General features: G+C 39.6%; 1 protein-coding gene across 1 annotated transcript; it reads left to right on the top strand.

Annotated features, from left to right (window-relative positions):
• The first annotated feature begins 5,203 nt into the window (after positions 1–5,203).
• On the top strand, positions 5,204–10,053 carry LOC307264950 (beta-1,3-galactosyl-O-glycosyl-glycoprotein beta-1,6-N-acetylglucosaminyltransferase 4-like). Its single transcript, XM_080046514.1, has 3 exons — positions 5,204–5,409; positions 5,516–5,570; positions 7,246–10,053. The coding sequence occupies exon 3, from the start codon at positions 7,247–7,249 to the stop codon at positions 8,582–8,584; it is 1,338 nt and encodes a 445-aa protein (XP_079902640.1). The 5' UTR covers positions 5,204–5,409; positions 5,516–5,570; position 7,246; the 3' UTR covers positions 8,585–10,053.

Below are 10,053 nucleotides of genomic sequence, written 5' to 3'. Positions count from 1 at the left end.
AAGATGACTCAGCCCATAGTTTTTTCCCCTATTAGTTTACAACACATAGGAAACACTGTAAAGCCAACTAGACAAACTGTAGATAATTTCTGAGCAACAATATTTGTACCACATTAAGTCAAATATAATTGTTTGCACTATTTAGAATAAATGTATTGTATCTCTGTTGCTTTTAATTAATTCCACCATATATTTATGTTGTCGTATGTTATGGTTGTTATCTCTTTTATATTTGTTTTATGCATTGAACTCGCTTTTATTAATTTTTATGTTTTTTATTTTATCTTTTGCGCTTTGGTTTCTTGCCTGTGATGAATGTGTTTGGTTTTGTATTATCTTTATTTTGTGCATGTAAAGCACTCTGAGCTGCATTTTATGTATGATAGGGTGCTGTGAAAATAAAGATTATTATTATTATTATTATTATTATTATTATTATTATTATTATTATTATTATATTACTTATCTAATTTTACTTTATTCTTTTGTACTTATTGCACAGTGGGTTGGAGAGAAAACGTAATTTCGATTCCTCTGTATGGCTGGTACATATTACAGAAACTGACTGACTTATTGACTCTCAAATTCTTACCATTCCTGTAAAATGAGCCTTAGGGTGAGGGTGGGACAGAGAGACAGAGAGGTGTGGAATGCACCTGCTATTGGGAATGTTTTCCAAAAGATTTGTTGCAAGAGTTCAACAGTGAACAGTGCAGACCCTAAACAGGTTAATCAAGCAGGTCCATTTCATTGCCTCCATTCTTTTCTCACAAAATATCACGTAGCCATTTTTCTGCAACAAGTATAATTTGCATATTTCAGACTCAGATGCAAACCACACGTACACAGGGAGACAATAACCTTCCTTGTGCTCTTAACTGTATGATGTCATTGGGATCCTTCTAATCAAATTAAACTAATAAATCCTATTACGGTAATGAGGAAGAGGAAGGTAATGTTCATCTGATTAGCAACCGATTCCGCAATACAAAGGCAAAGGCAAAGGCAATGCGTATAGGAGGCTTTGGCTAAGCAGGTAGGGAGGTCGTCCACTGGGTCACAGGGTCGTTGGTTCAATCCCCTGTTTCCAAGTGTCCCTGGGCAAGACACTAAACCCTAGATTTCTACGGATAGTTAGCTTGCACCCTGCGTGGTAGCTGCTGCTATCGGTGTATGAATGTGTGTGTGTGATTGGGTGAATGTGTACAAAAACAATGTCAAGAGCTTTGGCTCGGTGAAAAAAACAGGGAAAAGCGCTACATAAGTGGGAGTCCATTTACTGTTTATTTGTATAGCACATTTGGAACACAAAGGCAACTCAAAGTGATTCACAGATTGACATAAAACATCAATCAAACAAGAAAGTATACAGTTCAATGACAAAGTAAGAAAGCTTTATTTATATAGCGCCCTTCACAGACCAGGGTCACAAGGCGCTTCACAATACACATTTTTTATACATACACTCAAACACCGATGGCAGTAGCTGCCAAGCAAGGCGCTGTCTGGACCATCGGGAGCAATTTGGGGTTCAGTGTCTTGCACAGGGACACTTCGACGTGTGGGTAGGCGGGGAATCGAACCTCCGACCCTGCACTCCAGAGGCAGACTCTCTACCCACTTCGCCACTGCCGCCCCATTTTTAAAAAAAAATGCTACATAACAGGATAGAATAGGTGAATAATTAATTAAATTAAATTAAATTAAAATAGAAGAGTTTTTTAGCTTTGGTGCACTATGCAGTTTCAGGAAAGGGAGAATTTTTTTGTTTACATTTGCAGGGCAAGCAGTTGATTTACAAAACATATTTTATCAACATGTAATTCTTTGAATAATTCTATAATCATAATTCAAAACAAAATGATTTTGAGGAACCTGGAACCAAACGTATAAGACTAGAATATCTGTGTTAACCAAACTGTGGGCCCTGCTGCTGTAATCAACAACAGTGAAACAATAACTTCTCAGGAAGCTTTCTGACTTCAAACAGTGTTCCAGGACAAGTGACACCTTTTTGACTTTTTATTTTGTGCTTAACATTTACCTTTAATTTAAACAATGTCTTAGAAACCTGTTAAGTAGAGTAAACCCTGTTAGTTGTTTATTTTGTTTTGTCTTTTGTGTGTGTGTCCGCTCTTTTTCGGTTGTGTGTTTGTGTTTGTATTTTTAAAAAATAATGGTGATTATGGTGTGATAACCCTAAGGTAAGTGAGAAAGTGAGAAAGACAAATGTGTTTTATAGCGTCCACACTGATATAAAAGTGAAAGGTGTTTCCTCCGAGGAAACACCCTTCCCTTTAAACAATGTCTCCCCACGGTCTGCAAGCAGGAAAAACAGGAAAGGTGTTACAATAGCGATCATTTACAGACACACAATACACAATATAGTTCTGGAAAAAATGAAGAGACCACTCCAAATGTTCAGTGTCTCTCGTTTTACTATTTTACAGGCATATGTTTGAGTACAATGAACATTTTGATTTTATAATATAAACTACTGAAGACATTTCTTCCAAATTCACAATAAAAATATTGTCATTTAGAGCATTTTCAATAAGTAATGTAGAGATAAAGATTGAAGAAAAAATTCAGACTGGTCTCTTAATTTTTTCCGGAGCTGTATATGTATGTTTTTGTGCTATGCTGATAACACATGCAAATAGCAACACGCTAGCTTCATAGTCTTGTTGCTCAGGGACGTGAAGTCGCTAAGAGTTACCCGAGTGTCCCAAGTCCAAAGTTCAGGTGCCTTTTATTGTTATAAGCACAATAACAGTTTTCCGAAAGCAGAGGTTGTCAAGGAAGTGATTGGTTGTCAGGCTTAATGTGTGGAAAATATTTACAACATTTGTGAGGAATACAGAATCTTAGACAAAATAGTGCAAAGGTCAAATTGGGACCAAATATTATGTAATAAAAGAGAGAGAAGAAAATAAATGGTACTATAGTAATACATATATTCCGTGGAAGGAAAAAAAATAAGATAAATCCAGTGTTGATACACAGCCTAGGCTCTGTAGACGGGCATGTTGCTAGCTACAGTGGGCACCATTGTTGACATACCCTTTGTTTGCATACCACTAACCGCTTTGGGGCTGAGAAAATCGGCTAAAAAGCACTATATAAGTCATGTCCATTTACCATTTACCAGTTTACAGAGCCTAGGCTGTGTATTAACACCATTTTTTTTCAGTGTACACACAGTATGTACAAGTAGTGGATCGTGGATTTTCACTGATTTTGACTAAAAGTGATTTTGACAACAGGCGTTCTCAAGAATCGCAGACTCCACCTTTAAAGAAATAAAGAAATGGCCAATCAAGCCGATGATAAAGATATTAAAACACATCAAATCAAGTTAACACATGTCATTTGGAATTGCCCAATAATTCAAGTGTTTCAGAAAACTGTTCAAAATTGAAATTTAATGGGACACCCTTAGCTCAGTTGGTAGGGCGTCCCCCCCATGGGCCTCGGCCAGCAGCGGACTCGGGTTCGATTCCAGCCCGCGGTCGTTCTCAGCATGACACTCCCCTCTCTGCCCCATTTCAACTCTGTCTCTACACTATCAATAAAGCATAAAAATGCCCAAAAAAATCTTTAAAAAAAAATTATTAAAAAAAATTTAAATTTAGAAATATTTTAGAGGTGACGTTCCCATTCTGTTGTTATGGGGACTGTATCTATAGAGACATACAATACGGAGCAGAGGTGCATATAACATATACTGTTATTGATTGACAAGAACATGATAACTGTAAAACAGGACGGACGCAAAGCCACCAACAATAACTTAGTCGATACTCAGAATTAAACAGGTCGACACACAATGGGGCAAAAATGACCTCAACAAGTCTACATGAAAAAGGACACTGTTTGCCCAAAGGTGGAATAGTGGTAAAAGGTACTTCGTGAAAAGTGTTGTTGTAACTTAACTGTGATGTAACTTAACAGTATGGAAAACACACACACACACACACACACACACACACACACACAAACACACACTATGGAAAATGATCCTGCTCTGCTGAAGGTATGGCAGACGAACATGCTTTAAAACACACCTGGAAGCATTTTATTAAAATAATTTAACTCAAAATTGACTTCCCACTGTCAATTGGAAAGAGCCTCTGCAGCCTGCACTGTCATCCTAGTAAGTTGTACATATTTCACTTATTTAAACATTCAAACAAAAAAATTCAAATATTTTTTGGCCATACTGTGTGTGTACACTGAAATCAATTTGGAAGTTGATACACAACCTGTAGGCTCTGTAAATGTGCATGTTGCCACGGTGGCCCCCTTTGTTTACATACGCTTTGTTTACATACCAGTTTACAGAGCCTAGGCTGCGTATTAACACTGGATTTTTTTTCAGCACACACACACACACACACACACACACACACACACACACACACACACACACACACACACACACACACACACACACACACACACACACACACACCATAATGACCACATGAACAGGTAGCGGATCGTGAGGAGATATTCACTGATTTTGGCGAAAGAGATTTTGAAAACAAGTGTTCTCCAGAATAGCTGACTCTACCTTTAAATGACCATAGAAATTTCCCCCTCATCATTACTTGCTTAACTATTATAAATGTTTTACTGTCACAGTTAACAAACAGGTTTGTTTGAAACATTTCTTTCCCAGAAGATGAGTTTAACCACACCCACACACACACACACACCCACACACACACCCCCCCCCCCACACACACACACACACACACACACACACACACACACACACACACACACACACACACACACACACACACACACACACACACACACACACACACACACACACACACACACACACACACACAATTTTCTTTTGAGTGAGTTCAGGTGACTCCAGCCACGGGATTTTCATTCGTTCCAATCATCCCCTTTACTGTAATCAGACCTATTTCTGAACATCTGTCATTTGCGCACGGGACTACCATATACTATATCCCCCTTTTTCAACCCACATTTGTTTCTACATTACGTCCCAAGTGACACCAAACAGCATGTCTCTCATGCTCTTCTTATTTGTAATGAGCGAATCTAGTTAGTTAGTCGCGCACACACACACACTCGCCCCTCCTACTTCTTTCCGGGTTGTTTAGACGCCGTCTCGTCTTTGGCGTGACACAGACAGTCACTGGGCAGAGGTGTCACTGACTTCAGCTAGCCTGTGTTCTCCTACACGCCCTGTATTATCTGGACAAGCATCTGGCGATTCAAATCTCGGACTGTCTGCGATCAATGGGAATCTCGTTCAAGATGATTATATCAATAGGTGTCGCATCAGTCGTGCGTAAAGGTGACATGCCACTGGAAATAAACGTCAACTACTCTTTAGTCTTCAATTGTTTCTCCTAATATTTGGTAAGTTGCTATTCAAGTTATCACGGTTCATTACAAGTTATTTATGTATATTGAAACAGGTGTATTGAATGTGAATGTTATGTATCGTCCTTTTTATAACTTTTAGCGCGTGACTTGGAGAGGTGCACGGACGGATGACCGGTACCTGCGCGGGGAGCAATGTGAGTGTGTGTTCAATAACTGTTTACAAGGCATATTCAGTGTCGGGGCAGAGTAGTGAACTACCTGATATTACAAAAGCAGTTTAACTACATTTTGCAGTAGCTAGTAGCAGCATTTTTTTTTGGGGCCATTTTTTGTGTTGTTAACTAATGAAGCTAGAAACATTTTTGGTCCATAAAAGAAATAATGACATTTTATTTTTGACCATTGCGTCTTTAATTTAACCCCCATTGACGAGCTCTAGATACCGTCATAGAAAATCCAGACTTATTCAACATTCCTCGTAATAGAAGATTGTTCAAATTCCAGACGTGACTATTTCACTACAGGTGTTTCTCTTCCAGGAAGCTGCACTGTCAGCTCACCTGTGGAAATATTTGGTTATTTATTTTTATATATTGTACATGTTAATGTTTTATTTACTATTACTATTTATTAACTAATGCTATTTAAAGGTGATCTGTTTTTGTTCATTCTTGCGCTCCCTTTAGACAAAAGCTGTAGTTTTTTTTTACTAAGCCAGCTATAGTTCCAGGGTGAGTGTATACCCATGACAAAGGCATTAAGAAAAACTATATTAAAATAGCGTTCTTTGCACTGATGGTCTCGTTTTACATGTCATTTGTTTCAGAAATATTTAAAAGTTCCTCATAGCTACTTTAAATGTTTTTTTTTCTTGGTTTATGTATGACATGCGAAGAAAACAATGGCAGTTTTTATAATTTCATATCACTATCACTATACTTTGATATTCTTTTACATTATACTTTGAACTACATTTTCTACGTAGCTTTAAACCATATCTCTCCGTATGTGTAGCTTTGCTGTAGATCAACTCAATTCATTGGAACACACACACACACACACACACACACACACAGACACTAACACTGGATTTTTTTTTCAGCACACACACAAACACACACACACACACCATAATGACCACAATGAACAGGCTATTGTAAGTGTTTTACTGTCACAGTTTACAAAACAGGTTTGTTTGAAACATTTATTTCCCAGAAGACGAGTTTAACCAGACTTACTGTCAGTCCAGTTCACACACACACACACACACACACACACACACACACACACACACACACACACACACACACACACACACACACACACACACACACACACACACACACACACACACACACACACACACACACACACAACTTTCTTTTATGAAAAGTAGTTTCCTCAACACTGGGTATATTCCCACACACACACACACACACACACACACACACACACACACACACACACACACACACACACACACACACACACACACACACACACACACACACACACACACACACACACACACACACACACACACACACACACACACATGTGGTTTTCACTTCTCACCTCAGTTTCTACCGTCATTTTCGATATACAGCTCTTGAAAAAAAATAAAGGGACCACTCCAAATGTTCAGTGTCTCTCATTTTACTATGTATAGGCATATGTTTGAGTAGAATGAACATTTTGGGTGTATAAAATAAACTACTGACAACATTTCTACCATATCTCAGAGCATTTTCAATAAGTTATGTAGAGATGAAGATTTAAGAAAAATGCAAAATGGTCTCTTAATTTTTTTCCGGAGCTGTACACCCACAGTTTGGTTTCTGATCACTGTATTTTTTTCTCTCACCTTAGAATGGCTACAAGATGTTCTCTACTAAGACTTCAAAGGAAATTCATCCCTTCCTGGCTGTCCTTGCTGACTATATGTGCTTTGCTACTAGTCAGCATCAAGTACAGCTACGTCCCTTCCGAATCTCTACCTCCTACGACTTCTGTTCCTCCTCCTGCTACGGCCGTTTTACGAGACGTTCAAATTCAGACCGTTCATAAATACGATATAAACTGTTCAGCTATATATGACATGGACCCCGTTGAAGTGGGGAAGTCGCTGATAATCCGAAAGAACCACATCGTTGAAGACAAAGAGGACGTTTTGATCGATCTCACCTCAAATTGTACCTCGTTCGTCAACTCCAGGGGCTACGGGGACGTGTGTGTGTCGGATGAGGAAAATAACTTCCCGTTAGCATACTCGCTAGTCGTGCACAAGTCTGCGTGGATGGTGGAACGGCTAATACGAGCCATGTATTCACCTAGCAACATCTACTGCGTCCACTACGATCAGAAGTCTTCGGCTAAGTTCATCTCGGCCATGGAGGGCTTGGCGCGATGTTTGCCCAACGTTTTCATCGCCTCCAAACGAGAGTCGGTGTTCTACGCGAGCATAAGTCGACTGAGAGCGGACCTGAACTGCCTCTCGGATATTTTGAAGTCGGAAGTCAAGTGGAAGTATGTCATCAACGTCTGCGGCCAAGATTTCCCGCTAAAATCGAACGCGGAGCTGGTCGCGGAGCTGAAAAAGTTGAACGGGTCGAATATGCTCGAGACAAGCAGACCAACGGAGTATAAGAGACAGCGGTGGACCCATCGCCACGAGCTGAAAGAGGTCAACTACGAATATCAAAAAATACCGGTGAACACGGGACATAAAAAGAAGCCTCCACCGCATGGCATCGAGATGTTTGTCGGTAACGCCTATTTCGTGCTTTCGCGGGATTTTGTCGTACACATGGACGAGTCGGTCGTAGTGGCCGATTTTTTGGCTTGGTCGGAAGATACGTATTCTCCCGACGAACATTTTTGGGCCACGCTAGTGAGACTGCCAGGCGTACCGGGGGAAGTGCCCAGATCTCAGCCCGATTTCACAGACATAATGAGCAAGACGAGGCTCGTGAAATGGGAATATCTGGAGGAGTATGTGTATCCGCCTTGCACCGGAGCACATGTACGGAGCGTGTGTATTTACGGCGCGGGCGAAATGCGATGGCTGCTGGAATACGGACACTGGTTCGCCAATAAGTTCGACCCCAAAGTTGACCCCATCCTCATCCAGTGCCTTGAGGAGAAGCTGGAGGAAAAACGAAAGCTATCGGTGGAGGCATCTACAAACTGTCATAAAGGTTTACTTTAAAGCGAAGAAAAGTTGATTAAAGGTGGAGTCAGTGATTCTGGAGAATGCTTGTTGGCAAAAATAAACTCTGGTGTTAATGCACAGCCTATGTTCTGTAAACTGGGGTGTGTAAACAAACCAGTTGGGTAGAGTGAGACACCGTAGATAGCAACAATGCTATCGATGTAGGCTAACATTGATGTGTTTGTTTTGGACCAAAGTGTGACAATGTGGGTTAATATTTAAATAGGTGTTGAAGCCAAATGCTTATCGACAGCATTGTTGCTATAGATACGGGGGTCAGTTCACACCACTTTGTTTACGTACCCGTTTACAGAGCCTAGGTTCAAGCATTTTCTGTTGTTTTATAAATGAAACTGATCGATCATGTAGTGTTTATACATACAAGGTACTATGGTGATGCTGTATTTCTCATTGACACTGAATCAGCAAGTTTAAGAGACAATTTATTGATATACTTTTTTTTTTGTAAGATAATTTTTTAGGCATTTTCAAGCTTTATCAGATAGTATAGAGTTGAAATGGTGAGAGAGAGAGAGAGAGAGGGGGGGGGATGACCTGCAGTAAAGGTCCACAGGTTGGATTTGAACCCGCAACCACTGTAACGAAGGCCTGAGCTAATATGGTACGCGCTCTATCCACTAAGCCACCGGAGCGCTCTAAATTTTATACTATTTTAACAGCAAACAATAAAGTGTTGCTGGGTCAGTCAAACCAAATCACTGTGAATCACATGCTCACGTATCTATGGTGTGTGGCCATGCATACTGAATGTGTTAGTTTAACTGGACCAGGTTGAGATATTTGTCCATTTGTTTGTTGTTTTTCAAAGCAATTACAAATGTCACAGAACTTTTTTATTTTTTTAACATCAATGTGTCTTATCAAAAGCAAACGTTTTGGTTACTCAGGATAATTCAGACAGCTACAGAAGAAACTGCCGCCAGTGATAAGAAAATGTATTTTTATGTTTGACACTTAAAAATTTAACAGGGTAATAGCTGGTTAAATTGTATATCATAATAATTTTATACTTTTCCAATTTTAGTTTTATTCAGGGCACAATTTTGAGAAAAATCTCAGTATTGTTGACGTCAGGATCCAGAAACTTCTTTAATTAACTGTTTAATTTTTTATGATAGTTTGATTTAATGAGGGTCAGTCAGTCTGTGTTATTTTGCGACACATGTAAATAAACAGAAGAATGTATTGTTTGCTTTTGGTTTGATGCGGTACATTGACGCTACACAACAGATCGAAGAAAAAGCTATTCCACGGCTGTGTGTGTGTGTGTGTGTGTGTGTGTGTGTGTGTGTGTGTGTGTATGTGTGTGTGTGTGTGTGTGTGTGTGTGTGTGAGCGAGTGTGTATGTGTGTGTGTGAGTGTGTGTGTGTGTGTGTGTGTGTGTGTGTGTGTATGTGTGTGTGTGTGTGTGTGTGTGTGTGTGTGTTAAGTTCCACTGACACACA

This window comes from Ammodytes marinus (assembly GCF_949987685.1).
Source record: "Ammodytes marinus genome assembly, chromosome: 18".
In the NCBI taxonomy this organism is placed as follows: Eukaryota; Metazoa; Chordata; class Actinopteri; order Uranoscopiformes; family Ammodytidae; genus Ammodytes; species Ammodytes marinus.
Note: the sequence above shows the minus strand (reverse complement) of the source record. Positions and strands in the feature narration are given on the sequence as shown.

What these genes read in the sequence shown, in the direction of transcription:
- LOC307264950 (XM_080046514.1), top strand. Translation starts at nt 7,247, where the DNA reads ATGGCTACAAGATGTTCTCTACTAAGACTTCAAAGGAAATTCATCCCT.